This window comes from Oryza glaberrima, chromosome 9 (assembly GCF_000147395.1).
Source record: "Oryza glaberrima chromosome 9, OglaRS2, whole genome shotgun sequence".
Classification (NCBI taxonomy): Eukaryota; Viridiplantae; Streptophyta; class Magnoliopsida; order Poales; family Poaceae; genus Oryza; species Oryza glaberrima.
In genome coordinates this window covers 21,648,790-21,669,965 of record NC_068334.1, presented here as the reverse complement: position 1 = coordinate 21,669,965, position 21,176 = coordinate 21,648,790, and the positions used below count along the sequence as shown (strand labels likewise).

Here is a 21,176-nt window from a genome sequence, read left to right as displayed (position 1 = left end):
AAAAAAAAAACATTGGAGCAAACAATAAATAAAAAATAAAAAAACAATCATTAAATAAGTACTAAATGTATAAATTATATATGCGTATAAACTTTATATATATACCTATAATTTTTTTCAATATGTATACACTTTATATGTATAAAAAGTTTTATACAACACATAAAGTTTTTACGTATATATAGAGAGAATAAAATGCTGTGTGGGTCCAGAACCGACCGGTGGTGCGGCTGATCGTTAATAAGCGATTGCAGATAGATAGATAGATTATGGCGGGAGAAAAAGGGAAGAAGTGTAGTGTAGGTGTATTAGTATAGTAATGAAGGGGAGGAAATAAAAGTGTAGGGGGGGAAGATTCGGCACGCGCTGGGTCCACAAATGCGATGCGTTTCCCACCTCCCACCTCCCGGCTCTGCTTCTGTCTCTCTCCCTCTGCTTCCTTTTAAACAACCCCCGCCCCCGCCGACTCCCATTCATTCTCCCGCCGAGCGGAGCTCATATATCGATCGTCGGGTCTCCCCAACACAGACAGAGCGATGCGATCATCTTCTTCTTCCTTCCTTCCATAGATTTCCCCATCTATCTATATATCACCAACACATTCATTCAGCTCCACGTACGCGCTAGCTGATCGATCGATCATCTGCTACGACTAGCTAGTCGATTCAACTATATATATATACTCCATCTTAGGAGCTGCTTGATCGATCGATATATATATAACTAATGGATCATCATCAGCAGCAGCAGCAGCAGGAGGGTGAGCTGGTGGCCAAGTACAGGGGCGTGCGGCGGCGGCCGTGGGGCAAATTCGCGGCAGAGATCCGCGACTCGAGCCGGCACGGCGTCCGCGTGTGGCTGGGCACCTTCGACACAGCCGAGGAGGCCGCTCGCGCCTACGACCGCTCCGCCTACTCCATGCGCGGCGCCAACGCCGTCCTCAACTTCCCCGCCGACGCCCACATCTACGCCCGTCAACTACATAATAATAACGCCGCTGCTGGCTCTTCATCTTCCTCTTCCGCCGCCGCCGCAGCAGCCAGGCCGCCGCCGATCGAGTTCGAGTACCTCGATGACCACGTCCTGCAGGAGATGCTCCGAGACCACACCACCAACAAGTAGCTTACTACTCCACTATATATGCTGCCTGCTGCTATGCTATATATATCTATCTATCTCCTCTGCTTCATGTATCCGGCCTCCCACCGGGCGCCGCCTATTGCGTTGCACCAATTAATCCATAAACGAATGGACCAACCAAGTACATGTACCAACGATCGATCAATCGATCAGCCAACATACTCCCTCCGTTTACGCCGTTGACTTTTTAGCACATGTTTGACCGTTCATCTTATTCAAAAAATTTAAGTAATTATTAATTCTTTTCCTATCATTTAATTCATTGTTAAATATATTTTTATGTAGGCATATAATTTTACATATTTCACAAAAGTTTTTAAATAAGACGAACGGTCAAACATGTGCTAAAAAGTCAATGGTGTCAAACATTTCGAAACAGAGGGAGTATGTTTTTTTGACGGAACATGAATACGCCCTCTGTTTCGAAATGTTTGACACCGTTGGCTTTTTAGCACATGTTTAATCGTTCGTCTTATTCAAAAACTTTTGTGAAATATGTAAAAGTATATGCCTACATAAAAATATATTTAACAATGAATCATATGATAGAAAAAGAATTAATAATTACTTAAATTTTTTTTAATAAGACGAACGGTCAAATATGTACTAAAAAGTCAACGGCATCAACCATTTCAAAATGGAGGGAGTATTACGCATGCATTAATTCATCTTCAGTTCCTCATGATGAATTAATGCAAATGGCTATCTACCTCCATCGATCGTTTCTAGCCGGCACGGACATTAATTAATTACATTGCATATATTTAATACATTTGCATTGCACCACGTACTCACATTCCAAATTAATCCTACTAGCTAGCTACTCCAGATACTAGTGGTATACAGTAGGAAGCTGGAGAGTAGTACGTACGTACGATCGAGTGGCCAGTAGCTATAGGATCAGGAAGTCCGTCGATCGATCGCCGCCGGCCGCCCGCCCGGATGCTTCAGCTGACGATGGATCGAAGGAATCTAAGTGGACTAGAAGGTAGCTAGAACAATCCAGAGAGTAGAGTGTACCTCATGCATGCATGAATGGTAGCTACCTGCATGCTTCTCTGCTTCTTGCTCTGATCGCTGCAAGAAAGTTCCTGGAACCAACGTACATGACATATTACTAGCTTAATTTAGATCAATCGACCACACTCTGCCTCTCTAGCTTATACACATACAAGTACTCTCCATCGCCCCCAAATTTAATTTCCTACCGTTACTTATTATACTGTACTACTATTAACCACCAAGCTAGGAGGGATATGTACATATATCCAACAGTCTTAAGTTGCACCGGTCCAAAATTTCAATAATGGGTATTTCTGCCCCCCCGGCCCGGTGGGAGTGCTAGGACTTACTGAAGGGCCTATTCAGATTATAGCCAAAATAAATTTTATCAAGTTTTGGCAATGTCAAAATTTTGGCATTTAGCAGGATTTCTTATATATTAACTAAATTTGGCAACAAACTAAACATAGATATTTTTTGGTAACTTTACCAGAAAATGGTATGGTTGAAAATGGCAACAAAGTGAACATGCCCGAAATCTTGGAATTTCAAACGAAATTTGTGTTAAATTTGAACAAGTTTTGACTAATTCAAAAAAAATCTATGAATTTTGGCCGACATATTTCGTGCTGGGGAGGAGGGGGTTCCAAAATTTCAGACACGAGCCATCATGCATTATCGTGTCGTACTCCCTCCTCCCCCAAAATAGGTTACTACTATCATTTAGCATTTACAAGCCAAATCATAAGGGATAAGAACTGACCTCAATTCCCCTTATTAAATGAAGCTAGCTGGTACCGTTGGAAGTGGGAGGGTAATTCAGGTAAGATAGAAAAAATGAATAAAAAGTTATAAATGGGGAAATAATACTCTAAAATAATTATTTATTTTGAGATAAATTTTAAATACAAAGTGCTCACTTATTTTGAGATAGAGGGAATAGTAATTAATTTATAGTGGGCCCATTAATTAATACACACCATCACCATCATATATATATATATATATATATATATATATATATATATATATATATATATATATATATATATATATATATATATATATATATGCATGGTTGAGGGCGGCAGCAAAGGGGACGACGGCGTTCCGCTGCCAGAGCAGGTGCGGTGGTTTTCCCAACGCAGGGATGAGGGCGGTAATGGAGGGGAGGCAAAGGCGGTGGTGGGGGGGACGACAACGCAATAACAACCTCCTATCTCACCACTGCCACCATCCTTATCTCGTGCTTCCTCCTCCCCCACGGCAGCAAGCGAAAGAGGGAAGAGGAGCGGCGCGACGATAGCCTCCCCTCGTCATCATTGCTTCTACCGGAGAGGAAAGTGAAGGAAGAGAAGAAAGAGTATGTGACACTGACATGCTGGCCCCACACAGTGACTGCAGGGGTATGTATATATATGAAAAGACTTGTGTATATAGGATATACGTTCCCTCATATGTACTGCCTAACTAATAATTAATCACACAAGACAAATATATACGTTAAGTAGGTTAATTTCATTTATGTTATATGAAAGGAAGGGGAAGGGAAAACATAGTTGAGTTTAGTTTACTGATCGATGGACGTACATAAAGTAAGTACTTACGTAGGGTGTGATCCGTTACCCATGTCAATAAACAATTAATAGAGGAACGACATTTATTATTTATTTTTTTTTTGATAAAGAGAGGAACAGCATGTACATGCATAGATAGTACATAAAAGCGTTGATTGGTTAATAATAACCAGAGGGACAGCAGCAGCAGACAATTTAATTAGTCGCGCGATAGGGTCGTTTGGGAGAAGAAAAATGGAACCAAACAGTTGATCGATCGACCACATATTTTTATAATTAGTATTAAGACAGATCGAGTTAGAATTATTTGATGTAGACCTTTTAGTTAATTTGGAGTTCACCTGGTGTTTGGGTGGGTGTATCGTATTATACGTAGGCATGGACGTCATGGAAGGAGGAGCGAGATGGCCAAACTCCAGTGATCATCGATTCCATTCCAAGTCAACGGTAAAACAGAGACCAGCTGCAGGACAGGGTCATGCTGACCTCACTCCTCTACTCAAACCAAACTCACTCAGAGTATAGTAATTGGGCCTCAAAGAGAAGACTGAAGGACAGCAGCCCAGGAGGCCGTGCGGAGTACAGTAATTGGGCTTTCTTGCGTTGTTAATGGAATAAAGTTTATTCCTTCCTCCCTCATCTCTTGCTCCTGATCGAATCGTCTCCCTGAACCATAAAACCGTGTATAGCGTCTCTCACATCTTCAAAAACCAGTGCAAAATGACTCCTTCGGTAGTTTGGGAAGCGGTTTATACTAACGTGGCAGGACCGCGGTTGACTCGTCGGTAGGTGGGACCTACATGTCAGTGAAACATGTAATCCTACTCCTCTATCCTCCCTCTCTCTTTTTCCTCTTTTCTCCATTTCTGACTTCTCTTGTTGTTCCTATGAGGAAGACCTTCGGTTGTTGAGCAAGGCTGCAACAGTGGTGCTGGTTGACGACGAACGCGATAACAGCAACTGTGGAGCAAGGTGAACTTGAGCTTGCAATCTCGTCCACCGTAAGACAGTGGTGGCACCCGATGAGGAAGGCGGTCCATGGCAGTGAAGGAGGGAGGCGAGGGAGCCAGCGAGCTCGAGATCATCATCTCATCTATCGTCTTCCTCCCTCGATGCGCCATATTGTCCCTCGATGCGTCGTGGTCCACAGTAGCAGCGACAATGGCGGCCATATCACTGCGTTGGTGGGAATCCTCGTGTCTAGCTCTCGCATGCTCTTGCTCCATTGCAGCTTCCCCAAGCTTGTGCCTTTGCCTCGGGAACCTAGTCTGCCTTCCCCTATCGTCTTGCTGCCGTCGAGTTTCTTGTGGCGAGACGATGATATGGGAAGTGGCCGACCCTCACTTTGTACGATTTGAAACACCAAGCAGCCAATGAAGTGGATCAACAACATGCAAACCAACATAGAACACCTTTTATCTCGCCATCGCAAAACCATTGAATGTGGAATATAACAATTGAACCATCAATCCCAACGGAAAGCAAGCACGATCTTGATGGGATCACCCTATTCCCATCTATGTGGTTGTGCCAAATCATAAGAAGAACGGGGCAAGACCCTCATATGGTTGTAACTATATATAAGCTAGTTTTTATTTATAATGTTTGAGTCTCCCTTACAATAGATGCACATCCTTGCTTTCTATAGTAATCTTAAGACCTCTAAAATAAGAAACAAACTCGTTACATGACTTGGATACAAAAAAAGAAACTTCAGCTGTAGCAACTGTCGATTGGTTTGGTAGATTGCGGATAAACCACGAGGAATATGAGGCCCCCTTTGATTCAAAGGAAATTCATAGGAATTTTAGAGGATTTTATTTTATAGGAATTTTTCCTACAAAGCCCTTTAAATCAAAGGAATGAACCCTATGGAATCCTATGAAATTCCTATGGAATGCCTCTTCCCATACAAGTTTTGGAGGAATTTTAACAAGAGGTAGAACCTTATGGAAGAAATCATTTGAGTCTTTATCTCTCCTCACATTCCTGTGTTTTTCCTGTGGTCAAATCAAACGGTCATTCCTATGTTTTTCCTGTGTTTTGCAATCCTCTGTTTTACACTTAGGGCCTATTTGGTTCACAGGATTTTCAAATCACAGGAATAGGAAAAACGTAGGAATAACATAGGAATGCATATGCAAAACTAAGGATAGGAAAAGCATAGGAATGACTCTTGCAGATAGTTGGTAGGAAAAATACAGGAATCTTTGTATTAAGTTACCACAATCAAGATTTGAATACTCAAATTTGTGTAACTTAGGTTCAAATACATAATGAAACGAGTGATTTGCCTCGATCCTACGCGTAGGAATAGAAAAATGAGGTCCAAGTGGATGTTAATTTTCCTACAAAAATCCATAGGAATCACATACAAAGGAATTGTTCCTATGCTTTTCCTTTGCCATAATCCTATAAAACGAATGGATGAACAGTGATTATTCCTATAGGAATGGTTTTTCCTCCATATTTCCTATGAAACGAACGAGCCCTTACATTCTTGTCAGAATCCTATGTTTTTCCTATTCCTCCGTTTTTTTCATTCTTGTGATTCAAAGGGGCCCTGAAGGTGGGAACAAAACCTTGGCGTGTGCCATCTAATTAGCTTTCCAATAAGAACTCAAACATTCAAAACATAGTTTGGATGCGAAATCCACGACCATTTTACCGTAGGACTATCCAAACCGAATCCAATGAGATGAATCAAAACCTTTACATATTCAAAATTTTCCTTTGGAAACAATTCAATCCATGTAGATGAGTTACTTGCCGACTTAGGGAGAGTCTTGGAATAGTAGGAACCATATAATCATGGTGTAGAAAGCACAAATTCTTAAAACTTAGCAATTCTTGCATGTCACTTTTCCAGCCTTCGCAACATCCAAATCATGTGTTTCTTGATAAGTTGGAAAGTAGACTTGATAACCTTTCTTATATGACTTTTTGATACCTTGAATCCCTCTAATTTGATGCACAACTCTTCAGAGAATTGACGGCTAGTACTGCACCACATCCTCATTAGACGGAGTTTAGGTCAATGCATGGGCAGGCGAACCATGTGTAGGGACAGGGCTACGAACCCAACCCACCCGGTTCCCCTTCGTTCCCCTTCTCCTCTATAGTAACTTCCCCAAATATTCTCTCCTCCGACTCTTCTTCCCCTTCGATTCCGGCGGTTCGCTGCCGACCAGGGTTGGAGAACGGGTCTAGCTAACTTCCCCTTTTAGTACTTAGCCAGGTCTGTCCTAGTTTTCTAGCTAGTCTTGTGTCCTAGGGTTTGGCCAGTGTTCCTCCCGTGGTGGCGGTCGGAATTTGGGTCCTCGTCGGTGGCAGTGGTGGGAGCAGGTGCCCTCGTATCTCCTTGATGGCAAATCGAAGCTTGGGTGGTAGCATCTTCCTCGAGCAACGGCCCCGAAGCGAGGTGAAGTCTTCAGATCTAGGCTACCTTGGTGGTGGTGGTGGAGGCGGGTCTGGCGACGGCCGCCGGTGCTCTACTTGCGTGTGGGCCGGCGTTGGTGGCGGCGGCGGGGTTAGAGCAGTGCTTGGTGTTTTGGCGGCCGCTGTCGAGGTGGCATCAGCCTCTGCGCCGTGCTTGGCGTTTCAGTGCCAGTCGTCATCTCCCTACGCCGTTCTCGTGCTGGCGGTGGTGTCGGCGGGTGCGCCATGTCCGAAGTCGCGATGGGCGTTGTCTCCCTCTGTTAAGCTGGTGCTGGTGGTGGTACTGGTTAGTGTCGATGAGTACGCTGCGCTCGGTGGTGTGGCTCCCGTCGCCTGCTGCGCGCTTGCCAGTGCTCGCCCGGGTGCAGCCTCTACCTTAGCTGGCGATAGTGGCCGGCTTGACGTCATCACCCTCCTCCAAGCCAATGACCATGGGATTCTTGTTATTGGGGTTTTGTTCTGCTCAGAGTCTTGTGGTTCCATGTTGCGGGTTGCTCCCTTCTCAGCCATCTCCGTCCTAATAGCAAGACAGAAGTCAATTGGCAGCCTCTCGAAAGCTCCTTTGTTGATGGTTGGCTGGTCTACATTTTGGCCATTTCATTTGTTCCCTTGCAGCAGATCGCGTTTGGTTTGTCATTCAGGTTGAGCTCAGACCCCCTGCGCAATTTTGATTGTCAGGGTTGTTGTTAGAGTTCCTCAGATTCAATGACGAATCCCGTGGGGATGCTTCGCTAAGTCCAGTGATGCTCACACCAAAATCTACGGCTCAGCCACCAACCTCGATCTTGTGCTGTTTTCCATATAGGCAACCGAAGGGGATCAATGGTTTGTCAAGCAGTGTGCACTTCAACTGATGCCCAAGGTAGCAGTCGTCGCGGTTTTAAGACGTCGTGGCTCTACAGTTATCACGGCAGCACCGTAGTTCCCTACCGACTTGCTCCTTTTTCTGCTGTCTGGTCACATCTGGAAGACTTCCGTAGTTCGGTTAACCCTCTTTCTTCAGGGTTGTCTCTTATGCTTTCAACTACTATCCTCTGTTGTGTATTGGGGTTTATACCCTAATTTCTATTTTTGCTTAATAAAGTTGATTGTGTTTTAAAAAAATGCATGGGCAGGCGAAAGGGGATCACTGGTTATAGTGAGACCAAGCTGCGGCGTGGGAAGCCGTAAATCTTGTACATTACTCCCTTCCCCTGGCCACCACCGTTGTCGCCCCCACATCATTGTCTCCATGCCCAACTTCGACACCTCCACGAGGGACCTCTTCAAGCATGAGGTCAAGCCAGCACGTGCAACAGCAGTGGCCATAGTTTTTGTTGGTTCTATGTGTCATCGTCGTCGATATCCATTATTTCTAATTCCTTTGATGACTTGGCTATCACGTCAGTATAAACCGCTTCCTGAATCACTATCCAAGGAGTTGGTTTGCACAGGTTTTGAAGTTGGGGAAGGTATTATACCCGATGTGATGTTAAGGTTGAGAGATGCGATTCAACCAGGGTAAGAGACGAGGAAGGGAAAAAATAGACTTATACCTGTTGGTTGTTAATGGCTTCTTCTCGCAGTAATTTAATATAACTGGGCCTTTTAGTTGTTGTTGTAATTTGTTAATTGGGCCTTGTTCACTGGTCGGCCCAAAATGTGGTGCTCCTCCTCCTTGGAAGAGAGGAGAGGAGAGGGAAAGGAGAACGGAACCCTCGACGGAACCGCCGCCTCCACTGTCCGGGGGGCGGTAGAGATGGCGGCGAAGAGGCTCCTCCTCCTCTCCCGCTGCCGCCTCATTGCCCACCGCCCTTCCTGCCACATCCCCTTCCTGCCGCCTGCGCTCGCCCGCTACCTCGGCTCCCCATCCAGCCCCAACCCCAACCCCAAGAATACTAGTAGCATGGGGACGGCATCGTCGGGGGAGGAGGAGGAAGACGACGAGGGCAAAGCTTTCCCGTGGAGGAGATGGAGGCCTGACGTGGCCTGGCTCCCCAAGGCCCTGGAGCCCGCACTGCAACTCTACAACCAATACAAGCCTTTCCTCACTAGTGCGCCTACTGGTATGCTATCCTTCCTGAATTCCTTGTCTGTCTCTGCCTCTCTGGAGAGACCATTTGCTACTTCTATTACTAGTAGTAATTGATTGATGAAGCAAAATCTTCAGACAATATCCCCGCAAGCACCCGCACCTTCAGCGAGATCCTAAGCGACCTCCAGCGGAGCAAGGTCAGCATTAAGGACTGGAGTCTCACTGATCTCACCATCGGCCTCTACCTCATCTACCTCAGCCAAGCTTCTGCAAAGGATGCTCAAGCCTTCAAGGGTCTTCATATCTCCTGCAACAACAAGGCTAGCCCCCCTTCTCTTCTCTTCCCTATCACAATTTCACAATTTATAATCTTGCTAGACTTCTGTAACTCTCATTTCTCTTAATGAAATGGGAGAGCTTTGCTCTCCTAGTTCAAAAAAAAAAACAATCTATAATCTTGCTTCTTTCTCAACCCATTTATACTATACAATACAATTAAATGTTCCTTTCTTTCCACTGTTTATCATACACTCTTCTAAGTTCCAACTAACACTTTCTAGGTTCAACAACTAATTTATCACCTTGAGCTTGCAAGAGGTTGCTATAAGGGCAATGCCACTGGCCTTGCACGCCATTCTATGCTTCGCAAGAGGAACGTTCTCAAATTCGTCAAGGACTCCAGTATTCTCAGACCTGGCTATTACATTGCCATTGATCCACGCACTAAATTGGTCATCCTTGGGATTCGTGGGACTCACACTGTTTATGACCTAGTTACCGATTTGATTGCTCTAAGTGATAAGAAGGTATCACCTAAAGGTTTCTCGACACACTTTGGAACATATGAGGCCGCCCGTTGGTACCTTCGCCATGAGTTGGGACTTATCAGAAAGTGTTTGGAAAAGCATAAGGTGGGAAACTGACTGTCTTCAAATTTGCTCCGCATCTTTTCTTGGGTGATATATATGCCTGAGTTTTACCCTTTTCAAAGCAGGATTACAAGTTGCGCCTGGTAGGGCACTCCCTTGGAGGTGCTTCAGCCGCGTTGCTTGCTATAATGCTAAGGAAGAAGTCAAAGGAAGAGCTTGGATTTAGTCCTGACATTATATCAGCTGTTGGATATGGAACCCCGCCTTGTGTCTCAAGAGAAATTGCTCAAAGTTGTGCAAGCTATGTTTCAACTGTTGTACTGCAGGTTATGCTTGACCCTTTCTCGGAGTGACATCCTATTTATGATATCTTTGCTGCATACTAGAATTTTTAAGTGAGCTGACATTTTCTGCCCTTTTTTTTCTAGGATGATATCATCCCTAGATTAAGTGCAGCTTCACTGGCAAGATTGCGAGCCGAAATACTCAAAACAGATTGGTAAGCAATGGCTTTTGTTGAGGTAGCATTTATAGAAAGAAGCTTGTGATTGTTCTCCTTATTGGGATAATTTGACTTCTTGTTGAACAATTCTTTTTACCCACTCTGAATGGCTTAATCCTGACATGTAACACAGCTTTCAGCCGCACATTTGTGACTTGCACTCGTAGTTGTGAAACATGAGCAACATCATGACACAGTGATAATAAAACACTAAATGGGGAACTATGTATACAATTGTTTAAATCATGTTCTTTTGTAGGGTAAGTGTTTTGGAAAAAGAAGACTGGAAGCATATAGTGGACATTGTGACTAATGCTAAGCTTGTAGTTTCGTCAATTCAAGATGTGGCGCGCAAGCTTGCTGATTATGCTAAAATTGTCACAGTATCAACTAGTTCTGGTAAGCCCCTTGCCTTTTTAATAATTTTGCAAGTTACTATTATTTATTTATTTCAATCGTCAGTTTCTGCAAAAGTGGAAAATTGAGAGGGTTTGGGGGGTTAGTATTGTATTGAATCGCATTGGTCTTTCTTGTGTTGTTAGATGCCATCAAAGATCAAGATCGCCCCCTGAGCGCCAGTGAAGTATTGTCACCGGATAGTAAAGAGGATGTATTTGTGCCAGAAGATCTGTTCCTTCCTGGGACTCTGTATTACCTCAAGAGGGACATTGAGGATATAAACGGTGTAGAAGATGAGTCGTATACACTCTGGAGAGGTGATGCCGGGGAGAATTTTCAGAGGATACTGTTATCTGGCAATCTGATATCCGATCACAAATGTGAAAGCATATATTACGCCCTGAGGGATGTGCTCAAGACTCTGCCGCCCCAGGAATCAGGATGACAAGTAGAAGTTCCTTTTCAAGCTTTTTGCAGTTGCACGCCTGCCTGCACTGATGGATAATCTCCATCTATTCTGTAGTTTGTCATCTCGATACAATAGAGGAAAGCATATTTTTGTTGCTCCTTAGTTCTCCCATGGGTAAAGGCGAAAGTCTGCCGGCTTTGGGGGAAATAGAAGAATAGAGCTTGTTGTACAGTTTTGTGTGTGTGTGTGTGTGTTTGTAAGGGAAAAAACAAGAATAATAGAGAAGAAATGCTTAACACTATCTTGATGCATGCAGTGTAAGACATTGCAGCTGGTGTAGTTACTTTGACTAATTCTCCCTAAGTTTTGGAAGAAATTATTACTGTGTGAAAGTAGGGACTAATTCTCCCTAAGTTTTGGAAGAATTATTACTGTGTGAAAGTAGGAACACATAAGTAGGAATCTGCTCGTTGTGCTAGTCAGGTAGTAGCTACTGCGTTCTTCTTAGGGTAACACACAAGGAACACAAATTGTGAGTGTGTAATGTGTTGTTGTTCGGCTAGAATCAGTCAGTTTCAAAGCAAGGCAATAGCTATATAACATTGAGGGCTAAGAGCATAGTTATAAATAAATGTTTTCTAACATTGGATTGTTATTGATACAAGAAGAAGAACGGAACAATGTCACAAAATTCCTTGTAAAAGGAAGAAAATATACTCTAGTAAGTAAGTAATCTAATATAATCAGTTGGCGTGGTCGTCGGCGAGCTGGCCGCAGTCCTCGATGAGGACGCGCTCGGCCGTGCCGCCAGAGCCGGAGCCGACTTGCTCCATCTTCTCGACGACGGTGTATCCGTCGACGACCTTGCCGAAAACGACGTGCTTGCCGTCGAGCCAGGTGGTGCGCGTGGTGCAGATGAAGAATTGGGAGCCGTTGGTGTTTGGCCCTGCGTTGGCCATGGAGAGCACGCCTGGGCCGGTGTGGCGCAGCTTGAAGTTCTCGTCGGCAAACCTGTCGCCGTAGATGGACTCGCCGCCGGTGCCGTTGCCGCGGGTGAAGTCGCCGCCCTGGCACATGAAGTTGGGTATGATACGGTGGAAGGCAGAACCCTTGTAATGCAGCGGCTTGCCGGAGGCGCCGAGGCCCTTCTCGCCGGTGCAGAGGCAGCGAAAGTTCTCGGCCGTCTTGGGGACGGTGTCGGCGAAGAGCTCCATGACGACGCGGCCGGCCCTGGCCTTGCCGATGAGGATGTCGAAGAACACCTTGGGGTTCTTGCTCGCCATGGCTTAGCCTGGAGGCTAGTTCAGTTCAGTTAATCAAATCGAACGAATACTCCTACTACTCCATTACATATATACAATCTCCATAACATGCTATTACTAGTGAAGTAGAAGCAAACAAAGATTGATAAAGAAGAACAAGTGAAGTGTGGACAACATCCATCCATCCCAGATGCCTAATGGAGGCGGCAAAGGTGTGGATGGAGAATTGACAAAATCGATCGATCTTGCACAAGCTTTGAGCTCATTAGGCCTTTTGATTACTCGACGCCTAAAAGCCTTCGATATGTGCGCACCAAATTAAAGCAGCAGCACGCAAAGGAGGAAGAACCCACCTGGAACTGGAAGAAGGAGATCGGCGCGTCGGCGGCGGAAACAATCTGATGAGGAAGAAGAGGAAGGGGACGGCTCGGCGGCATAAAAAGACCTCAGGAAAGGGTTTAGGGTTTCGTCCAATGGGCTTAATGGGCTAGGCCCTTTTGAGGGACTTTGTTGGGCTGTGCAAGTAACAAGCCCAGCCCATTTCCCCCAACTAACCACTTCTGCCTTCTCTCTCCTTTCGTGCAAAACAGTTCTTTTTCGTCCGGCAATACAAGATGTCAGAAATGTGGCGTGCATTCAACCTCCATCGACCGTGCCCATGCTGCGCCTTCAGGTTTTCTTCCTGCCGTGCTTTGGGTTTGGGCGTTCTGAAATCATCAAACATGATGATGCAATCTTTAGAAATGTTTTTATTTGAAAGCATTTAAACTTAGGCTGAGTTTAGTTCCAAACTTTTTCTTCAAATTTCCAACTTTTCCATCACATCAAAATTTTCTTACACACACAAACTTCTAACTTTTTCATCACATCGTTTCAATTTCAATCAAACTTCTAATTTTGGCGTGAACTAAACACACCCTTAGTAAGATGTTTATGTTACTACAAGCAATTTAGACATAACTAAAAATTGAAACAAAATAAAAAGTAATCGCCTCGTAATTGATGGTGTAAAACTTATGATGGGAAAGCACAAGTGGCGTGATGGTAGAGACGTGGATGTATGACTTCATCCACCAGGGTTTAAATCCACCCACGAATATTATGTACCTGATAGGGAACGTATTTACGAGTGTGGTGGAGTTTGTTTCGCGTGTACGTCTACCATGTAATAAAAAAAGTGTGTGAGTGTAATGTGATGTACTCCGTCTGTCCAAAAAACCTAATCCTACGTTTGAATCCAAACATAGTGAGTGTGCATCTTCTGTACAATAAAAAAAACTTACATAACAAAACCTACCTACTTTCTTGAAGAGATGCACAAAAAGAAAATTCTGATAAAGCAATTTCCATCGTCCCGGTTAACCTGAGGTAAAAAAACATAGTCCCGGTTAACATGAGTGGGAAAAAAAAACTACAGTTTCAACAATGTAAAGTCAAATTTGAGCCTTAATTTATTTTTTCTTTAAAAAAAAGAAACTGACGCCCTCACCAAACCGGCGATGAATGAGTGGGGGTGTTGTCGTTCCTTAAGGGCTAAGCTGTTGGAAACAAACAATGTAAGAAAACTGCCATTTGGTAATATTATGTATATAGTCCAAAGTGCAATTAAACTAACAAAAAATATTTAATTGGATTTAGTAGGGATGATTGATGGATGACCCAAGGAAAGAAGGGAGGAAGGAAGGAGCGAAGAGCGAAGGTTGAGGTGAGCATGCATTGACAAGTGGAAGCAGGCCCACGCTGGGTCGGTCAAACATGGCAGCTCCTCCACCAGCCAAATCGCGTCCAGTCACCACCTCTTGTTCGGTTCTTCCCCATCAGGCCATCACCCACCCACGCGCCTCGCTGACCTGCCCTCCTGACTTGCCTTACCATTAAAAAGCAAGGGGAGCACAAGCATTATTACACAAAGCAAAAGCACTAGCCATGGCAGCGTCGCGCTACGAGGTGGAGGTGACGGTGGCCTCGGCGCGCGACCTCAAGAACGTCAACTGGCGCAACGGCGACCTCAAGCCCTACGCCGTCGTGTGGATCGACGACGGCGCCAAGTGCTCCACCCGCGTCGACCTCGACAACGCCGACAACCCCACCTGGGATGACAAGCTCACCGTCCCTCTCCCGCCCTCCACCCGCCTCGACGACGCCGTCCTCTACCTCGACGTCGTCCACGCCAACGCCACCGACGGCGTCAAGCCCCTCGTCGGCTCCGCGCGCCTCCCGCTCCGCGACGTCCTCGCCGACACCGGCATAGGCGCCCGAGCCTCCCGCTCCCTCCGTCTCAAGCGCCCCTCCGGCCGCCCCCATGGACGCCTCGAAGTCCGCGTCGCCGTCCGCGAGCCCAAGCGCTACTACGACCCCTCGCCGGCGTACCCTGCTCCCTACCACCAGCAGTCGTCCCGTGACCCCTACGCCTACGGTAACACTACAACTGGTGGCTATGGCTATGCCTATGGCGGGGCCCCTCCGGCTCCGTACTCCGCGGCCCCTCCTGCTGGATACCCGTCGGCCTATGGAGGAGCGGCTCCTACTCAACCTGCCTATGGCTCCGCCGCGCCACCTCAACCTGCAGCTGTCAGCTATGGAGCGCCTCCTGTGGATGCAAAGAAGAAGAGCAAGATGGGCATGGGGGGTGGGCTGGCGGTTGGCGCGGCGGCCGGCGTTCTTGGCGGTCTGGCGCTGGCGGGCGGCGCCAGCTACCTGGAGAACAAGTTTGAGGATCGCGTGGCGGAGCGGGTGGAGGAGGACCGCTACGGCGGCGGCGGTGGTGGCTACGACGACTACGGCGATGACGACTATTAATAATTTATATGATATTCGAATTGCACTTGCAGGGGAGTGAGATTATTGTAATTGAGTCTTGTGTTTTTATCATCCTTGTCTTACAAATCAATATCAAATTAAATTAAAACTCGTGTGTGTGTGTGTGTGTGTGTGATCCTAGCTAGCTGGGAGTATATCTCGATCCGTAGAGTTCCGGCGTCGACGGTGGCAGCGCCCACTGGTTGGCGTCGATGTAGGAGACGTCCATGAAGGGCGCGGCCTGGCGCTGGTCAAGCTGCCGCGCGTAGGACACCCTGCCGGTGGCGGCGGTGGCGGATCCGGGGCCCCAGCACGCGTACTCCGCGAACCACACCTGCTGCCGCCTGCCGGGGTCGCCCCAGTCGTCCCACCCCTCCGCCGCCACCACGTCGCCGAGGTACGTCTCCGCGAACACCACCGTCGCGTACGGCCCCCACGCCCTCCCCAGCCACACCTGCCCCGTCCCCACCACGCTGCACCGCACGAACGCGAACCCCGTCCTCTCCGCCGCCGACGCCCTCCCCTGCGCCGTCACGCTCCCCGTCACTTCCTTATTCCCCGTCGCGCTCGCCATGGCCACGGAGCTTATGGTGCAACCCACGTAGAGGGATCGTGCGTTGCCGAAGATGAAGTCGATGGAGCCCTCGATGTAGCAGCCGCGGAACAGGTGCCGCCCGGACTCGTCCAGCAGCGTGTCCTGCGCGCTGTACACCCCGCACCAGTGGAACGCCGCCTCGTCGCCGGCCACCCTCAGCGCCACCGCCTGCCCCCCTGCGTCCCCGGGCTCGGGCGGGGGCGACGTGTTCTGGAAGGTGATGTTGTAGGCGACGAAGGCGGGGGCGAGGACGGAGAAGGTGGCGCTGTACACGGTGCTGCCGCCGGTGGAGTTGGAGGTGGCGTTCCAGGCGACGGTGGTGTTGAGGTTGCCGCGGCCGTGCAGCGTGAGGGCCGTCTTGTTGGACCACAACACCACCTTCTCCCTGTAGATGCCGGAGTCCACGGCGACGAGCGTGCGTGTGGCGGCGTAGTCGGGCACCGCGTCCACCGCCTTCTGGATGGTGGTGAAGTTGGCGCAGCCGGCGGCCTGGTTGCGATCGACGGTGAGCAGGAGGGTGGCATTGTGTTGAGAGGCGAGGGAGGCCGCCCACCTGAGGTGCTCGGCGCACCGCTTCGTCCTGCGGCGGTGCAGCTGCGGTGGCGGCGGATGATCGTCAAGCTTTAGTTGGTCGAATTCGAATTGGGATTGGGAAAGAGGATCAGGTGGAGGCGGGAGGTACAATACTATTACTGTTAGTATAAGAGAAGTGAGGAGGAGAGCATACAAGGCCCTGCTACTGCTACTGCTAGACCTGCACTTGTTCATCTTCCTCCTTGTCGATCTAATACTAGCTAGCCCGCGTGTTGCTTCATTGTCTCTGATCGATTAAGCATCGGGCAAATCAACACAGCATTGGATCAATAGAGTATATGAATTGATGGGTGCATGCGTAGGAGCAAAGATTTGAGTGCTTCCTTTCCTTGATCAAGGATGTGGTGGGAAGGGATACATGCGGTTGCTTCAATTCTTGCTCTCTGGGCCTGCGTTGCGTTACCGTTACCCAACAGCTGCTAGCTACTCTATATATGTATGCAATAAGTCTATTTTTTTCTCCCTCATCCTTGCCTTCGTCGCTTCGCATCCCTCAGCTATAAAACCAGGTATAACACCTCCCCAAATCCGAAAACCGGAGTAAATATACTGTCGGTTTTAGCTTGTCATGTCCACACTAGATCTTCGTCCTACGTGGCACTCAGCTTAAAAAAAAAGTGTGACCCATATAGGCCTCACCTATCAGGGATTCATCTTCTTCCACCAGCCTCCTCCACCTCTCCCTCTCTTCCTCGGGCTCTCCAGACCATAGAATGACAGTGAGAGCGGTGATGGTGGAGAACTCGACCCCGCACACGGCGCACTCGTGGACGTGTGCCCTGTTCTTCTCGGCCGCCGCAGCGGCGGGGTCGCTCAGCAGCTTCGCCTGTAGCCGCGTGTGGCTCGTCATGTACCCACCCAGTGCCTGGAACGACGGGAACCTCTTGTTGCACGTCTTGCACTCTAACACCAACTCCGCTGCCAGGCGCCAGCGTGGCCCGTCGGCGTCCACGACGACGTCGGTGCTGTCGGCGCGGGTGACGACAGCGTGAGCAGCGGGCTGGCGTGTATGACGGCGACGATGACACGGGAAGACTGCTCCATCATCTCCCGCTCACGCGCGCTCAAGACGCTAGCCTTTCCCCTTCATCTACTCCAAAACAACGGCGCACGGTGTGCGGCAGGCGGCGCCTAGCGAGAGAGGAGTCAGTGACTCCGCAACAGGCAGTGGGCAGCGCATGGCGGGAGAGGAGTCGACGGCGTCTGCAGAAGCGGAAGGAAGCGGGGCACGAGGTTGTGCACGGTGGCGGGAGATAGCTTCGCCATGGCTCCCCTCTCCTTTCCTCCGTTGCTGCGCTGCTCTGCCACACGCCGACGCCGGCCTCCTGCGGCGCCTCAACGACCTGCTTGATCTCCTCGAATCGGAGCTCGGCCTCCTTGATGGAGTTAGAGGTACGCACGAGCACCGCGCGCGCGTCCCGCGTCGCCGGCCGCCGGACCTCCTCTCCCGCCTCGCCCGGACGATCTCCTCCCCACCGGACGGCCGGCTTGCCCAGAGAGAGAGAGAGGAGGAGGAAGGGAGAGGAGGGGGAAGAGGTGTGCGTTGACGTGGTATCCTGACATGTGGGGTCCACATGGGTCTCAAGCTGACTCAGCGTCACGTAGGATAAAACTAGGGTCAAAACTACTGAAGAACCTATTTTGACTGGTTTTGATTAGTTGGGGGACGCCGGATATCTGGTTTTGTGTTTGGGGGATGATTTTATAACTCGATGACAAGTTGAGGGACCTTGGGTGTACTTTTTCCTATTAGATACTACAAGCCCATCGAGTAATATTATTGTGGGCCGTCTCGGCCTGACCCATATCCTCGTTCCTAAACTTGTTAGGAGTAGAGTATTGAGTATCAGTACGTACCATTGTGTGTTTTAACGTACTAATTAAATGGTACTAGTTGGAGTAACAGTCCCCATATACAAGCGCCACCAACTGTGTCGTATCGTACGTACTTTTGTAACGGCTTAATTGTCAGACGTACGTACGTACTCTACGCTCTTACTTACTGCTTGTCGTTCACTTGAGTACGCTACCTCCACCTCTCCTCAATTGCATCCTCCATCGATTTGAATTGAGTATATTGGATCTTAATTATTGTTGTTGAAAAAGCTTAGCTTAGCTTGTACTAGTATGTAGTGGTACTATGGAAGAAATTAAAACGCAGTTGTAATGACAGGGATGAAATGTACGCTAGTGGGCTGGCTGGCCGATCGAAGAAGAAGCCAGCAAGCTAGCGTGTGAAATTAAACAGAGATCGATGATCATTCATGTACTGGTAGGTACATCATATATCTTTATTGTGCGTGGTACGTACGTTGTATATATATCGTTGTTCAGACAGTTAGAAAAGAAGATCGATCGAGCTCGATCTGTCATCGACAATCCAAAATATCATTCCACTTGCATCTGCATGCATACAGATACAGGCTCTCTCTGCCTCCTGATCTCTTTGTATCATATCGATGTCGTGGTTGTCGCAGGCAGAAGCTGGTGGTGGTGGGCGCAGCAAGAAGTCAGCAGCAGGTGAGTTGACGACGACAAGTGAAAAGAAGAAGACGACGAGGAGGAGGAAGGTGGCGGTGGTGTACTATCTGTGCCGAAGCCGGCAGGGAGGGCTGGAGCACCCACACCTGATGGAGGTGGAGGTGGAGGTGGAGGCGGAGGTGGGCGACGGCGAGGAGCAAGTGCATGTGCAGCTGCGGCTGCGAGACGTGACGCGGCGGCTGGACGCCCTGCGAGGTAAGGGGATGGCGGCCATGTACTCGTGGTCGTGCAAGCGGAGCTACCGCGGCGGCTACGTGTGGCATGACCTCTCCCACCCGGACGACCTCCTGCTCCCTACAGGACCCCACGACTACGTCCTCAAGGCCTCCCTTCTCCATCTCCACCACCTCATCGATCCTCCTCCTCGCCACCATCCCTTGATCACCTCCACCAGCAGCAGCGCTCATCACTCTTTGCCACCTCATGCTGCCGCTGCTGCTCATGTCTCTCTTGTATCCTCTTCTTCCACCGACGCCAACGCCAACATCGTCGTCGTTGGCGATGACCAATGCACCTCCTCCTGTAGGACTCAGCCACATTCATCATCGTCGTCGTCGTCATCTTCTTCCTCCTCTGCCTCTTCTTCAGGCAGCAGCTCGTCCCATAATAACAACAGCAAAGAGAAAGAGGACGAGAAGCAAGTAGTGGGCGAGGCGCGCAGGTCTGCAGCAGCTGTGGTGGTTGCGTCGGCGGCAACGCAGACAGATGACGACAGCTCCTTTACTGTTACTGGATCGATTGCGGCGCCATCTGCCCAAAAGCAGGGGGCGGCAGGAGGAAGAGGCAGCAGCAGCAGCAGCAGCCGGAGCCTCGAGTCACTGATAATGGCCGAATATTCCGGCTTCAGGAGTATGCTGGAAGATGATTACGATGAAGATGATGAAGAAGAATCAGCAGGAGGCGCAGATAACAGCAGCAGCAGAAGAAGAAGCTGTTCCATGTCGATTTACAGGGTGAAGCCGGCCAACCTGCTCATGCGTCTCATCGCTTGCGGTTGCGGCTCCTCCATTCCCATTCCAGCGGCTGCGGCTGCGGCTGCTAAGCAGCAGCTACAGCAGGTTGAGTCTTTGCCATTGTCGCCGGTGCTGTCTCCTCTGTCTCATCTCGTCAATAAGCAGCAGCTGCCTCATGAGCAGGATCGTTTTTCCGGTGGTACAATCAGTACTAGTAATGCTAATGCAGCAGGGAAGCTCAAGTACGTATATACATGTGCCGGCCACTCCTCCTGCACCTGCTAGCGCGATTACATTCATACATTCAGTACTTATTAATTATACATTCTTCTTCGGCTTAAAATTAATTAATTGCAGAGTTGCTGATGATAATGCACCACCACTAGTACAGTCCCAAATAGAATGCTCAAATGCACCCAGGCCGGAGGATTTTGTTAGCTCGGCAGCAGCAGCTGCTGGTAATACTACAAACGAACTGGCACATTCAAGGCCGGTAGTCGTAGCATTCCGTCTTGACAAACACGACGACAAGGTCATCAAGATCGAGGAGAGGTAACTAACAACATTTTTTATACTCTATATAGACTAGATTACTCTGTTTCTGTTTCATTGCTTGCTGCTTAATCTCATCTATTATCTACGATCAACGAGTATATATATGTGCAGGCTTGCTTCTGGAGCCCGCGTTACCATATCCAGTAGCACTGTGCACCCAGCTGCAGGTGGCTTGGCTTGTTCCTCTAATTATCAACTCCATCGTCGTCGTCACAGTGGCGGCCTTGCTTAATTATTTTCCTCCACTATTTCGCTGTCAAACTCAAATGTACCGTCCACAGCACATCTTCCACGAAAATAATAATAATAATAAGCTGTACTGGTAGAGTCACACAACCAGATCGATGTCTCTATCCTCCTCTTCTTATACCTTCAAAAAGAAGCTACAATTAAGCTTTATGTATGTGCCAATAAGCTATCGTCTGTTAATTGTGCCTTAAAAAAGTTACAGTGAAGGATTGGAATCCTTAGGATTTTTTTTCCTATGAAGATTGTTTGGTTTGTAAGATTTGGGCCCCGATCGAGAG

The 21,176-nt window shown here is 48.2% G+C and overlaps 5 protein-coding genes and 1 pseudogene across 5 annotated transcripts; 4 read left to right on the top strand and 2 right to left on the bottom strand.

Moving 5' to 3' along the window:
* Window positions 1-726: 726 nt before the first annotated feature.
* On the top strand, window positions 727-1,122 carry LOC127785433 (ethylene-responsive transcription factor ERF096-like). The gene has a single exon (XM_052312883.1). The coding sequence runs from the start codon at window positions 727-729 to the stop codon at window positions 1,120-1,122; it is 396 nt and encodes a 131-aa protein (XP_052168843.1).
* Window positions 1,123-8,827: 7,705 nt separating this feature from the next.
* Window positions 8,828-11,661, top strand: LOC127784296 (uncharacterized). The gene is made up of 7 exons (XM_052311503.1): window positions 8,828-9,202; window positions 9,307-9,491; window positions 9,732-10,082; window positions 10,166-10,366; window positions 10,469-10,539; window positions 10,802-10,941; window positions 11,085-11,661. Exons 1-7 carry the CDS (start codon window positions 8,896-8,898, stop codon window positions 11,384-11,386), a joined length of 1,557 nt encoding a protein of 518 aa, XP_052167463.1. The 5' UTR covers window positions 8,828-8,895; the 3' UTR covers window positions 11,387-11,661.
* Window positions 11,662-11,968: 307 nt separating this feature from the next.
* LOC127784299 (peptidyl-prolyl cis-trans isomerase CYP19-3-like) lies at window positions 11,969-13,066 on the bottom strand. The gene is made up of 2 exons (XM_052311506.1): window positions 12,966-13,066; window positions 11,969-12,641 (listed from the first exon to the last, which is right to left on the bottom strand). Exon 2 carries the CDS (start codon window positions 12,631-12,633, stop codon window positions 12,094-12,096), a length of 540 nt encoding a protein of 179 aa, XP_052167466.1. The 5' UTR covers window positions 12,634-12,641; window positions 12,966-13,066; the 3' UTR covers window positions 11,969-12,093.
* Window positions 13,067-14,446: 1,380 nt separating this feature from the next.
* LOC127784298 (protein SRC2-like) lies at window positions 14,447-15,522 on the top strand. Its single transcript, XM_052311505.1, has one exon. It carries the CDS (start codon window positions 14,539-14,541, stop codon window positions 15,409-15,411), a length of 873 nt encoding a protein of 290 aa, XP_052167465.1. The 5' UTR covers window positions 14,447-14,538; the 3' UTR covers window positions 15,412-15,522.
* A 23-nt stretch (window positions 15,523-15,545) lies between these two features.
* On the bottom strand, window positions 15,546-16,899 carry LOC127784297 (putative pectinesterase 14). The gene has a single exon (XM_052311504.1). It carries the CDS (start codon window positions 16,772-16,774, stop codon window positions 15,554-15,556), a length of 1,221 nt encoding a protein of 406 aa, XP_052167464.1. The 5' UTR covers window positions 16,775-16,899; the 3' UTR covers window positions 15,546-15,553.
* A 2,066-nt stretch (window positions 16,900-18,965) lies between these two features.
* Window positions 18,966-21,097, top strand: LOC127784295 (protein SOSEKI 3-like; annotated as a pseudogene).
* Window positions 21,098-21,176: the final 79 nt, after the last annotated feature.

Excerpts from the sequence above, each read along its gene's own strand:
- LOC127785433 (XM_052312883.1), top strand. The coding sequence starts at position 727 with ATGGATCATCATCAGCAGCAGCAGCAGCAGGAGGGTGAGCTGGTGGCC.
- LOC127784296 (XM_052311503.1), top strand. The coding sequence starts at position 8,896 with ATGGCGGCGAAGAGGCTCCTCCTCCTCTCCCGCTGCCGCCTCATTGCC. Across the intron at positions 9,203-9,306 it reads CCTCACTAGTGCGCCTACTG|ACAATATCCCCGCAAGCACC; the intron begins GTATGCTATCCT and ends CAAAATCTTCAG. Across the intron at positions 10,540-10,801 it reads GAAATACTCAAAACAGATTG|GGTAAGTGTTTTGGAAAAAG; the intron begins GTAAGCAATGGC and ends GTTCTTTTGTAG.
- LOC127784299 (XM_052311506.1), bottom strand. The coding sequence starts at position 12,633 with ATGGCGAGCAAGAACCCCAAGGTGTTCTTCGACATCCTCATCGGCAAG.
- LOC127784298 (XM_052311505.1), top strand. The coding sequence starts at position 14,539 with ATGGCAGCGTCGCGCTACGAGGTGGAGGTGACGGTGGCCTCGGCGCGC.
- LOC127784297 (XM_052311504.1), bottom strand. The coding sequence starts at position 16,774 with ATGAACAAGTGCAGGTCTAGCAGTAGCAGTAGCAGGGCCTTGTATGCT.